Here is a 14,348-nt window from a genome sequence, read left to right as displayed (position 1 = left end):
TAATCGGATGATCCAAGAGTCTATTTTTATAAAATCATGCATCTAGATCGCATCCGAATAGTAAAATTTTAGAAAAAACAAAGTATAAAAATCTTGATGCATGCCCGTTTACATAATTTAATTACTCTGGATAAAAAAAACTGAAATATGTAAACTAATATGAACGGAGATTTTCATAGGTTTTTTTTGTAAATCTAACCCTACAGATGCATTTGACGTGGTCCACTTGGTTGAAATCAACTATTGAATCACCATAATCAGATCAAGAAATGTGTTTTTTTAAGCCTTAAAAGATCTTTCTTATACATCATAATTGGATGATCCAAGAGTATGTTTCTATAAAACCATTCATCTAAATCACATTAGTATGGTAAAATTTTAGAAAAAATAAAGAAAAACCTATAGAAATCTCGATGCATTGATATATTTTAGTTACCCTAGATCAAGAGAAACTAAAATATGTAAACTAACAAAATATGTATCAAGATTTTCATAGTTTTTTTTTTGTAAATATAACCCTGCATTTACATTCGGCGTAGTCCACTTACTTGGAAACGACTATTGGTCATAATCCGATAAAAAAATGTGTTTTTTTATGCTTTCATATTTACAAAAAATTTGAGCCATTGATTTTCAAGTCTTAAAAGATTCCTAGAGTCTGTTTCTATAAAACCATGCATCTAAATCGCATATGTACCACACAATTTTAGAAAAAAATAAAAAAAAACTATAAAAATCACAGTGTTGACATATTTTAGTTTATATAAAAAAATAAACAAAATCTATATACAATCCAAAAATCAACACCATATGCAATCCATTCACGTCTAGCATCTACAAAAATATGCAAAACAAACAAAACCTATGTTAACAATCCAAAAACCAACACCATATGCAATACATGGCTGTTGTGGTTCCTATAAACAATGGGATGGTTGATATTTTCTGATATTGACTTGGTCGCTTATCCCTGCCATTGTAGGTGGTATTTCTGTGCAAGATCTGAAGCATCACTAGAGCTAAATTTCCCCTCTTTCCACAATTTATCGAAAAAAAATCGCACATATCAATCCAATACCCACAACCCCACTCAATAGACACTAGATACAAGAACACTACACTCCCATTCCTTTGGCAGCCACAAGCAAAACTTTGAATAACTACAAGAACAATATCAATAAGTGAAACACCCAAAAAAATATGAAATCGATTATCCCCAAGTTCCCCAAAGGGATAACAATTAACACCTTTCCTGCATCAGTATGGATAATAATTGTAGGTTTCTCAAGCAATCCAATCTCCTGTGAACATGTCATCGAAACCCCAAATCTAGCGCTGATTTCAGATGCACCGATTCAACAGAAAAATGTTACCAATTCTTGAAGTAAAAGCAGAACCACTGAGAGAGAGAGACTGGGTGAGACTGGTGGACGGCGGGAGTGAGAGGGGATCTGGATGCTCGACGTCTCAGGGACGGTGTGGTGGTGGTGATCGATGTCTCAGGGGAGGAACAGGCGGCGGCGTGGTGGTGCGCGGTGGAAGAAGGAGAATGAGAGAGCGAGAGAAGAACTGAGAAAATGAGTTGAATCCCTAAAGCCAAATGCTTTAGTAGGGGGATTTGTAGCCGTTGGATCTGATTCACGGCTACTCAGATCCAACGGCTAGCAAAATTGCTCTCTTGCATTCTTATCAATTGTTTCTGAGCAGGTTGTATGTTACCCCCTGAACACGGGGCCGCGTGTTCAGGGGTCCGAATGAGTGACACATGGCACTCATTCGGCTGGTTATGTACGGAGGAAGATCTTGGGTTTTGCAATATTCCTTCCTCCGTACACAACCAGCTGAATGAGTGCCACGTGGCACTCATTCGGACCCCTGAACACGCGGCCCCGTGTTCCAGGGGGAACATACTCCACCCTCTCCAATTGTTTAGCTACCAACTTTTATATATATATATATATATATATATATATATATATATATATATATATATATATATATGACCAAAACAAACTTGGGTTGAGGTCCATCCTGCCTGATGGATGCTCAACCGTACTGTTTCGGTGAAAGGACTTTTAGCGATGACAAAAAGTCTAAAGGTTTGGGGCCTTTAGTAGCGGCTTTTATCGCTGCTAAAAGTCTCAGTGAGGACCTTTAGAGGTGACAATCTCATACGGCAACTTTTATTACCAACTCCTTGGAGTTTGTCGATGTTATTTGATACCAACTCTTTTGAGTTTGTTCTGCTCATGTTCTGAAGTGCTCATGCACCTCCATATTTTAGTATATATATATATATACTGGAAAATGGTCCGTCATGCACACCCATACACATCAAACATGATGCAACACAAACACTGATGAAACATGATGAAAAAACTTAATCTTGTAATATCTTTTGTTCTTAATTTTTCTCTCTCTATTAAAATACATTTATACTACAACCAAATTAATAAAATGACAAAAAAAATTACGACACTCGCGTGGGATATAAAACCCAAGACCCCACAGGTAACATGGAGTGACTCCATGATATATCCAATCATCAAATAATCCCACCGTCATCTTTCTTTGAGAAGGATAATCTCACTATATTTAATTCTCAATGAGATGATAACTTTGTTGCTTTTATTTATGTTGAAGGACAAAAAAAAAAAAAAATCTTCCCCCCAAGAAAAAAAAATTGGTTTATGTTTGGGCCCCAATAAAAGTTTATGTGTTGGGAGTGTCAATGGGTCAGGTTTGCTTCGGACCCAGGTAAAATTGGAAGCATATCAGGTCATGCTGAACATGAGCGTTTTTGCTCGTGCTGACATCGTGGCCATCCGAGCCACGATGTCGGCGTGAGCAAAAATGCTCATGTTCAGCATGACCGGATCTGCTTTCGATAAAACCAGATTTGGACAAAATTTTTGGGTTTGGTATCAAGTCCAAACCCGAGTTCAATCGAGTCCACTATAAGAAAAACCATACCCCGACTCGATAAGAACTACATGATCCAAACTTGCACCATACCCCAGTAAAACCATATTTGTTTATCATTTTTACATTGAAAATTTGCGGGTCTTAATAGAAACTCGGCTCAGGTTTGGATTTAGTATAAAATTTCACAAACTATACCCAGTCATGACCCTAGTCTATCTCTGTTAAGACAACCTTGCCCCCCTAAAAAAAGGAAAAATGTTCTCAAAGGCCATTCATCCTTTCTTTAAGAGCAAGGAGAGCAGTCACTTATGGTTCCCTTTATAGAAGAGATCTACCTTTCTAAAAGAGATGTTCATTCACTAGTCTTTCATCATGATAATAGAAACATCGCAGGGGAGCAGGGAGATACCTCGTCTTTCTTCGTGAAAAGAGAAGTCAAACCCAACTCATAATGTGCTCAATCTATCTTCTTTCTTCGCTTCATTTTGATCAAGTATTTATTTTGTTGTTTTTATTTTAACGTAGAACAAGAGCAATAATAAAAGATTGAGAAGAAAAAATCAAGATGTGTTCCCAAAATCAAACGTGCGCAGCCTCACTAGCTGCCATCCAAACTGCTCCCCATGGGCCATGATGGTAGAGATGAGCCTGTCAAACAAAATAATCATGCTTAGTTAGTTACAGATATATATAAGATGATTATTACTCATGACAGATGGCAATGGTAAGCCAATTTCCATACATATCATTTGGCATGTGCTGGTGGGTCCCAGACAAAATAGCAACACGTCCTTTTAGTGAAACAGCTTGAAGGTTAAGATGTTGCACTGAAAATCTTAGTGTTCGAGATTTTCAAATTTCCTTATCACTAATAGGAGTCCAACAAAAAGCCAGCTTTAATTCAAAAGGTGGAGTGCCTGAGAGAGTGATGTCCTGTCTTATAGACCCAAGTAGTTAAAATCCTTTGGCCGCCTCAGAGAGCCTACTGCTTTGGCATTAAGGTAAGGGATGCACATCCTTCATATCTTGACATCTTTTAACTTGAACGCCTTAAGCTGACATGTAAGAATTGAGATCAGGTGCAATGTGATTGCATACTTTAAGTGTACTGCTGCACCTGATGGCCAACATCTGCTGTTGGGCCCTACAACTGACGGGCTGTACCCCAAAGATGGTGGTGATCAGGTGCAGCAGGACACTAAAAGTGTGCAATCACATTGCACTGATGTCAATTCTTACATGTCAGCTTAAGGCATTCAAGTTGAAAGATGTCAAGAGTTCGATATCAAGGATGCATTCCTTACCTGAATGCCAAAGCAGCAGGCTCTCTGAGACGACCAAAGGGTTTTAACTACTTGAGAGTGGGTCATACGACAGGACATCAATCTCTCTCAGGCACCCCACCTCTTGAAATGGGATTTGCCTTGCATATATATCTGAAAACAAAAAACAATTATACATGCGCCAAAATGTGAAAAAACTGGCTTTTTTTTGGACTCTCAGTGCCATCCAAATGCATCTTAATCTGCAAGCTGTGTTTCACTGAAAAGGCACATGTTATTTTGTTTGGGACCCACCAGCACATGCAAAATGATATGAATGGAAGTTGGCTCACCATTGCCATCTGTCATGAGTAAGAATCATCTTATATATGTCTAACTAAGCATGATTATTTTCTTGCAGGCTTTAGTGCCTTGATGCCAAGACTTTCTGCATTATGAAATTCAAAATTTTCAAGAAAAGTCTGGACTTTTGTCAACATCCAAACACACAGAAACGTACTATTATCACATCTGATTCATTATTATTATATATGTTATTCTTGTTATTTTTTGGTACTTATTTTGTCTTGGCACATGCCATTGCCACTTAAAACCTGCCAGCAGTAGCCAGAGAGTGGCTTTAGATGGGTGAACTGAAGTTGTGGTTTTCCAAAAAGGGCACCCTACAGTTGCAGGCATGCATTAAGAATGAATGACATTGTACACAACCCTTACGCCAACTGCTCCTCCTCCCCTGCAAGAAACAGATCCAAATCATTAACCAATCGCCAACTCCCCATGTCCATATCTGCTGAACCAATTCTGTGTGCGCAAGAAATGAAGCCCCAAAGTCACAATTCAAACTCAAAGATATAGTACTCTTGAACTTTTTCTTTGCATGTTGCCAAACGTGTGCCTTAACCTATTCACCTATATTTTTGGAGCCAATTTTAAATACATAGTGCCATGGTTGACTGGACCCAAACCTCTTCCAATCATAACAACTGCCGGGCCAATTTTCAATTGACTACATGAACTCCTTAAGTTGTTTTGAGTTTTCATATGTCTTGGGTGTGGCTTAATTGGGTGCACTTAGGCTGGATTTGCTTTTTGATATTAAGCAAGGAAAAACCCTGGTTCAAGTTGTGTGGGGTTTGGAAGAGATTGATGCTCTGGCATATGGCCTAGCCTTAATTAGTGGTTAAAACCCCCCTTTCTCCATGCCCTTTGCCCACCAGGGAACCTTCTGTTTCAGCCTTAAGGCAAGGGATGTTCAATGTTGGTATCAAACTCTTAATTTCCTTCAATGTGAATGCCTTAAGCCGACCCACCTAACCAGTTGTGTGGAGCCCTTGCTAGCGAACTTGCAGTGGATTGCATTTTTTGATATCACACCTTACACCTAGCCAGGTGTGAATCAGAATCCCAGACTTCTTCATTGTAGTCCTTTAATCAGATCAAGCTGGCAACTCAAGTCACTTAATTAACTTGACAAGCAATTCATGCATGCTTTCATAGGCCATTGATGCGTGAATGCAATGTGTCCGCTTCTTAGAAATAGCTAACTGCATTCATTTGAAGCCACACCTGGGCGTCGAGACATAGTCTCCGTCCCGGCGGCATAAAACTCCAAGGCTAGGACCCTCGCCCCCAGGGCCTATGCTGGGTGTTGGCTTAATTATGCAACGGGTAGCGCCCGACTGCCCGTATGACAGCTGAGGCCCTCTCCAACTATGCTAACCCCTTTGGGGCACAAAAGTCACTAGTTAAATGAGCGATTTGTAATTGAAAATCATCTTTCTGTCTAGCTTGTTATTTTCTCTCCTTTCAGTTTAGCAAGTTTTAACATGAACTGGTAATTGTGAAGCCATTAACCACTTTTAAGAAAGGGGGTAGACGTCCGCTTCTAATTCCTATTACTAGATCTGTGTTCCTAGACACAGAGACAAAATGCTAGTTGTAGTCGGACATGATCTCAGAGGTTGTAAACAACACTGAATGGTCTCTCACACCTTACGAGTCTATACCTGTACGAGCATGTTATACTAGTCAAAATTAAAATAAAGCAGTAGCCAACAAAAATTGACTGATAGTAACGGGAGTTCAATCCTAGCAGTCCAACCAACGGCTGGGATTGGTACACATTCTCATCAGGATGTGGACTGATCAGCAGTCCAGATACATTGGTTGGAACTTGGACGGCTAGGATTCACGTAGGACACTTTGTACCCTATGTCGAAGGATGGGATCCTTTGTGGGGTGGAACCTAGTTTTGGATTTTTCAATAAGCTTTACACTCAGCCACGCCAGGCTCAGCTATAAAGGCATGACATCCCTCTGATTTAGTTCAAAGTGGGGGGCCAATTTCATCACTTGAATCTTGAACCCCATTAAATGTCCTTCTACTTTGATGATACAACTGTGCAAAAAACAAACTAGAATTCAAGCTACATTGTTGGTACTTTCCAAAACTTAGATCTCATGACTCTCTCTTGTAACTTTCCAAAACTTAGATTTCATAAGTACTCTCTCTCTCTCTCTCTCTCTCTCTCTACAAAACGAGAGCTATTAATGGCTACAACCACCCCCCACTTCTATTCTTTGCATCCTGCTAATTCTTAAAGTCAAAACACAGAGGCAAACAGGCTCAGTTTTAGGTCGTATCAATAGGCAGGCAGGCAGGCATGCAGACGAGCGTTTTTAAAATTTCTAGATACGTGATGGCGTCTAGGGCTTACCGTCAATAATAATACATACACAAGAAGAAACAAAAGGCAGGTAAGTGGAAAAGGCCTTCCGGGTATGATGTAATAATATTCCCTTTGGTGTTTTAATAAAAGGGGTACCATCATACTATATTCAATTGATTCCCCCAAAGGGAATAATGTTATCCCCTTAGCCGGTCGGTGTGATTTACAACTTTTAGATGTGAGGTGAGATAGAATTTATATATACAAAGATGCCCTTCTGGAATTGAGCAACTGTACATGCTAAAATCCAGAGAACAGGGAATCCATGTACTCTCTCTCTCTCTCTCTCTCTCTCTCTCTCTCTGAATAAACCCATGAAAACACATGTTGGTTTTATACCACTGGAATGTCAGTGTGCTCTGCTCGGAGTAGAAAAGAAAAAGGAAATTAAAAAGGACAATCTCTGCATGGTTATTCCTTTTTCACATGCAGTTGGCTAACTATTTTATCATATAACTTCTGCATGGTTGTTCCTTTTCCCCATGCAGTTAGTTAACTATTGTATCATATGCTAGAGTATAGTAAATACTGCCTTTTTTGTGATCCCCCGAGTTTTTGAGTTTAATGTTGGTACTGTTGTGACTGTGACCACTTGCAGTGCAAAAGACCCCAAAGGAAGGATTTTTAATTTCATGAATGTGTCTCATCATCCTTCAAAATAAGTAATTTGGTACAGGTTTACTGTAAATGTATGAAAGCTACACTGATACAAATATACAATCAATAATTACACTGGATAAAACTAAGAAAGATTTTATGAGACTACATTATGAAGTGGAAAATAGAGAAAAAAACAAGAACTCAATATTGTTTTAGCGAGGAAACTGAATAGGGAGGAAGATTTTGTGTTGAGAAGATGAGATTTCTTCAAATTATGCCTTGTGACTCATGATATTTTTACATACTTCAAGAACATCATCAAAGAAAGAAACAAAGAAATCCAACCAATAACACTTCCATTACAGAGATAAGCAAAAGGAAGAAATTAAAAATCACAATGTTTTTCAATTGAAACACACAAAGAGATCCGTGGATTTTTACTTGACCTTGGGCCTTTGCCCAAGCCTGAGCTCAAGATCCAACTCCTCAATGACTGGCTGTGTTCGACCTGGCACCTCGGTTTGAAGATGGTGATGCCCAAGAAGGAGATCGGATGGCACACTCTGCCTGATGAACAAAGGCAAGGTCCCACTGTTGCAGTTCCTTGCTCTTTTCCTACTGATAATGCCTTCATCATCACTCTCAAATGTCTCCGTGTCAAATTTCCGGCTCCGAGAGAACGAATCTGATGATCCATTCACGGCCTCTTGCTTTGAAACATCACAATTCAGATCTCCCTTGAACTTTGCATCATCAGGAATAGCAAGTATTTGAAGAGTGAAGGGGTTGCAGATCTTGGTAGAAGGGGGATACAAGGATGGCTTTTGGCAGGAAGCAAGGGTGAGAGTCTGCTCACTGCAATTGTCATTGCAGCAGGAGGCAGTTGGTGCTGAAACTTTAGGGGATGGAACAACAACAGTGCTAGGGTTAGGGTATACCAGGGAGCAAGCTTCAGGTGGGTACTGATGGAGATCCAAGAACCCAGAAGGGTTTTGATTTCCTTCACTCTGAAAACTGGGTGATTGCCTCAGTCTTGCTCTATCTCTTCTATGAACATTCATGTGACCACCTAAGGCCTGAGCTGACCTAAACTCCCTCCTGCAGAAGGTGCAAGAGTAAGACCTAGGAGGCCATATGCACCCCGCATGCAGTCCTGATGAGTCTTCTGCAAAAGCTTGTTCCTCCCAAGAGCTATGATATGAGGCAGATTGATCCTTTGAAGCACAAAAATTTCTCCTGCTCCACATCCATTGTCTAGTGCTCTCCATATCTTCCTCAAACCACAATATCTCCTGAGTTTTTTCTCAGTAAACCATCTGAAATTTGATTACAGATGGAAGAAAAAAAATGAAACTATGGATACAGACAGAAGAAGCATCTGCATCCTGACTGGAGATTGCATAACAGACCACCTAGCTATCACAAAAGTACCCAGCAGAACAAAGAAGTCTTCTTTTTGCTAATTTTGTGAGAATGCCAAAATAGAGAGAGACTTTGACACTGGGTGCATTATGAAGCCTTTCCTTATTTCCTTCTTTTTTAATTAGTATGGTAGAAAAGACACCACCAAAAGGGATTAACTTGGGTGAAATAACCAAAGACACTGTCATCTATTCACTGTCTGTTGTGGTAACCCCACAAGAGGTTAGCACACAAACATTCAATCATTCTCTTTATTCAAACATCATGGCTTCAATAAAATAATGCTGATTTATTGGTACAAACTTTGATTAATATTTTCTCTTTGTCCTCCTAGTGTATATGTTTGGAATCCTTGCTCATCACCTGGAGAAAAAGTCAAGTCCTTGAGTCAAGTAAAGCAATACTTTTGGACACACAGCGCCTTAACATATGTATATAGGTACAATGGTGTCTCAGTGGAAAATTAGAGAATCAACTTTGAGTTGCAGTCGAAATTTTACCTGAAAATGAGAGAAAATTTAACTTGGCAATTGTTTACTATGAGAAAAACAAACACATCAGTTAATAAGCCAAATCGACACGCAAGGTACAATTAAAATAAATACTTGAAAACAAAAAGGAAATTAAATAACAAGAAGTACTAGTTGTTGGAATAGAGAAAAATTAATCAAGTCTCTCAATCAACATGTGATATGACCCTATTAACCACAAGTAGTGTTAAGGGATGACAGATCCCTTGTCCTATGGAACCAATATCTTCTTTTTTTAAAGAAACATAAAACCAATATCTGGTTGTGGTCATTTAGAGGAAGGAACTAGACAATGGGGAGGTCTAGAGGCCACCCGACAGTGCTCTTGACTTGCGAGTTATCTACTGGGATAGTGACATAGTAGTCTTCATTGTTTGATTTAATAGTAGTGAAATATCCTTTTTCAAGGGGAGTTTCTTGCAGGGTTGTCTTCATCTACCTCTTGCTGCAAGAAATGCAACAAGACTCTATGGGGGAAGTTAATGTGGTTTTATCCTAAATGTGTTATTATCGTTGTTTATTCTCAGTGGTGTTTTATGAGTAATGATTGATGTTTCCTAAATTTTAAGCTAGTTATGAAAATATATAATATGATACTTTTGAAGATTAATTAGTTTAGATATAACAACTGCATGGCACCAGCTTAGGTTCAAATTACAAATACCAATACTTGCCTCCTAGCAAAAGTTTCAAAACATAAAAAAGGGCTCCATATTGAGGTTTTTTTAAATCTACTTGTGAACCATTAAAAACTCCTTTTTCCTCCAAATACACTAAATATAGCACCACAGAATCTAGTTTCCATTTGTTCATTCATTCAGTATTACCTCAAGATGTTGAAGAAAAATACTAGTAATGTAATTGTCTAGGAAGCATTTCAATTATTAGAATTTTCTGTTTTTTGACAATATCGGAATCAATTGCATTAACTCCAGTTAATGCAACTTGCTTTAAACAATCAAGGATGCCTGTTAATACTAAGAACATGAGCAAAGGGCCAAAGGAATCCTCAACTTCCTAGTACCAAGAGAAGCAAAGTGAGACTTAAAAACAAATATATCTAATGTCGAATATTGAGCTAAACATTATCCCTGCTTTAATGAAAGATAATGATAACAAGTCCTTTTGCAAATCAAAGAATCCCCCATATGGCATTTTAACATGTGTTCATGTCACTATCTTATAAATCATTGATGAAATTAAGGGACAAATAAGAATGGACTTGTCTTCCCGCATGGCTAGTGGGATGGTTGTGAGGGTGCTGAGTTGAATGCACCGGATCAAACCCCATCGGTGTATGGAGGTAGCCCACGTAAGTAAGGGTGTCAAAGGGTCGGGTTTGGTTTGGACCCAGGTGAAACCAAACTTGGACCAGTTTTTTGGGTATGGTATCTGCTCTGGACCCGGGTGTAATCGGGTCTACTATAAGAAAAATCATACCCGGACCCGATAAGAACTACATGAACCAGACCCAGACCGTACCCGGTAAAATAATATTTTTTTATCATTTTTACATTGAAAATTTGCGGGTCTTAATCAGAATTTGAGTCGGGCCCAGGTCTGGTATAAAATTTCATAAACTATACCCGGATCCATGTATTAATCGGACCTTCGGGACCGGACCCGGATCTTAATTGGGTCTTCTTATTTGTCAGCATACACATACCCTATAGGGTTTGGTCCGGGTAAACCCAACCCGTTGACACCCCTACACGTAAGGCACGGTGGTTGTGGGTGCCCGCCCAGGGTTTTCATTGCTTCATAGAGGGTTTCTTGTCATAAAAAAAAAAGACTTCACTTTTGTTACTGTTCATTAAAATTCTCTTCTAACTAGTCCTATAAATATTGCAACTGGGAGACCATCTGTGGAGACAAAATATTGCAAACAAGTGCCCCCAAAAGGTACCAGTGTAATTTTTGGTAAACTTTGTTTTAGTTTCTCTTTTCTTTTAATCATATGATGGTTATTGAAGAAATGAAGATATATACTGATTCAAACCTTGATCTAGCAAAACTTAAAATTTACAATATGAAATACCATTTTTTGTTGGTGAGTCTATTCCTATGTGTTGTCTGAAAAGAGGACCCAATGATTGATTAGATTTTAAATTTAGGAATATTTGCAATAATATACAAGAGTCTGAATGAGTTGTTGAGATCTGTAGTTTCACAACTCAAGGCCACATTACTGTAATGCATTTAGTGGAAAACAACATAATCTTTTCTATTAATTATGTTGGTACACATTAAGATATAGAAAAAATACATTGAAGAAAAAAAAAGAATTAAACTCGATACTCTAAGTTGGAATTGTATCCCCGGGGAAGGGGTAAGCCCACGGAGTTTTATGCTGCCAGGGCAGTGATCGTAAGTATGGCAGGCAGAGCCAGCTCAACTAGGTCTTTGATCCTGAAGGCTGTTTCTCCCTGTAAATATCAAAAAAGTTGGAATTGTATATCCAAGACAAGAAGTTGTTAGCAAGAACAATAATTTTTGTTTTTTGGAGTATGTTATATGACAACTAAGAAAATTCATCACAGAGAAGGTTACGAATATGTTGTCAAGACTCAACAGGTTAGACTAGTTAGAGAATGGACACTTGCAAATCTTATTTAAAAAAAAAAATCCAACAGAGATCTGTTGATTCTGATATCTTTAAAAGTTAAGACATGTGTCAACACCTAACATGAAAAAAATGAATGAAGAGGTCCCATTAGTAATTCCACCATATTTGTAGAAGTAACTTTCAAATAGGACTTGTATACCAATTCATGCCACAGTGATAAATCTCACGAGATATATGAAAATATCGTGAGAAATTACCCAAAAGTTAAAAATAGTAATTTCTTGCGATATTTTCAAATTCTCATGAGTTTTTTGTCAAAAACATAAATATCATGTTTTAAACACGATATTTGTGTTTTTATCGGCTATTTATCATGAAAAACTGTGTGTTTTTATTTTTAAACATTTTTTATTTATATTTTCTTGTACAATTTTTTTATTTTTTTATTGCCAATATTTTGCCGAAAAATATGAGATTTAAAAAAAAAATCAATTTCTCTTAAGTTTTGGCTGCCGATATTTTTTCATTTTTAACTTTTGTCACTATGATTCATGCAGCACAACTAGATTTTATAAAGACTATTATAATTATAGACAAGCATTATACCTAACTGAAAATATGTACAATATCCTTATCTACATGATTCCTGAAAAAAACAGGCATTACTTAGACTAACAAGCGCCCTTTTGCTTTTCAAGTGGCGAAAGGTACATATGAATTGTTCAAAGACAATGTCCTTTAGTAGCTGAAAACAAGTTGAATATTGAAAGATTCTTCATTTGTGTGTGCTTTTGAAAAATAAAATTTTATGATATTTTTCACATATATATATATATATATATAATATATATATATATATATATATATATATATATATATATATATATATATATATAAAGAGAGAGAGAGAGAGAGAGAGAGAGAGAGAGAGAGAGAGAGAGAGAAGAAACAGCACATAAAACTCCCATGCTGGGTGTCGGCTTGCGCAAAGAGGAGACCATGGGAATGGAAACTTGAACACCAGTCTAGTGGCCAAGGCCCCACCCCACTATGCCAACCACCTTGGGACTTAGAGAGAGAGAGGGGGATTACTAACTTCCATTGTTTTTAAAGGATGTTGAAAAGTCCACAAGCTTTTAATATAATACCTTTACAAATTTTTGCATTTCCAGGTTAGTGCTTTGCATAGGATAGCACCACCAATGATATTTTGTAAACTTCTAAGAAGAATATTTGTCCTCAGAGTTATATGTTTCCAAGGCAGGATATCATTGTATTGCAAATATACAAAAACGCCCTTGGTTGTTCATCCACCACAAATCACTTCCATGCAATCCTGTGACTTTCAAGGGTAACAAAAGTTGGCCTACTTTTATATATATATATATATATATATATATATATATATATATATATATATATACCTACTTCACGGGCATTCTCTAATTTACTCTCCTGTCGTGTCCTTTTAAGTACTATTAACAGAAATTTGAGAAAGAAATGGTGTCGCGTCCTTTTTTAAGTGTCCCGGTGACAGATGAACACACACAAGTATCGTGGAGAGAGATGTGATTAGGAATTGCTACTAGAATGTCGATAAAAGAAATTGGGAAAATATATGGCACTTCTGTACCATGATACTATTCAGTGGTGTAGACACTCTTTTTTGTATAGATGTAGCCACCAATTGGTAAATGTAACTGTATAGATGTATTTAGCATGGTTTATTTACTATTTTAGAAGGTTTTATCATGTTTAACACATTAACATCTCATAATTCATGAAAAATAAAGGTGGCTTTAAAAATGGTATAAAAATAAATTTTCAGTAAACTTTAACATATAAAATAATTAATAAATAGAGTATATTAAACATGATTGGGCAGCGTATATGGGTGACTCCTTGGATATAATTATCACACAATTGAGCTTGGGAATTGAAAGAGACACCATTGAACTTCTTTAAGAAGGAATTTATTCATAAATAAAGTGAGCTTGCTACTGTGGGCTTTTGAAATTTGCGGCAAAATTTTGGGTCTGATTTAAGTTATTGTCATAAACTTGGTTATATGGAACATTAGAGGGCTGGGGAGTATGGAAAAGAAATTCTTCCTTGTCAACTGGATTAAACAAGAACAGATTGATTTGATGTTCCCGTTTGAAACGAAGCTAAGAGGCTCAAATTATGTCTACTTCCCCTTGAGGGCTAAAGCGGGCAGGCTACTTATGATAGTGGCACAACAATCTTATTATGGAGAATGTCTTTTAGGGTGACTTCTCTATTACATTGAATG

General features: G+C 37.5%; 1 protein-coding gene across 1 annotated transcript; it reads right to left on the bottom strand.

Annotated features, from left to right (window-relative positions):
* Nucleotides 1-7,974: 7,974 nt before the first annotated feature.
* Nucleotides 7,975-8,805, bottom strand: LOC149839891 (putative transcriptional regulator RABBIT EARS). Its single transcript, XM_090004947.1, has one exon. The coding sequence runs from the start codon at nt 8,803-8,805 to the stop codon at nt 7,975-7,977; it is 831 nt and encodes a 276-aa protein (XP_089861073.1).
* Nucleotides 8,806-14,348: the final 5,543 nt, after the last annotated feature.

Source organism: Nuphar pumila, chromosome 4 (assembly GCF_984573655.1).
Source record: "Nuphar pumila chromosome 4, dmNupPumi1.hap1.1, whole genome shotgun sequence".
In the NCBI taxonomy this organism is placed as follows: Eukaryota; Viridiplantae; Streptophyta; class Magnoliopsida; order Nymphaeales; family Nymphaeaceae; genus Nuphar; species Nuphar pumila.
Note: the sequence above shows the minus strand (reverse complement) of the source record. Positions and strands in the feature narration are given on the sequence as shown.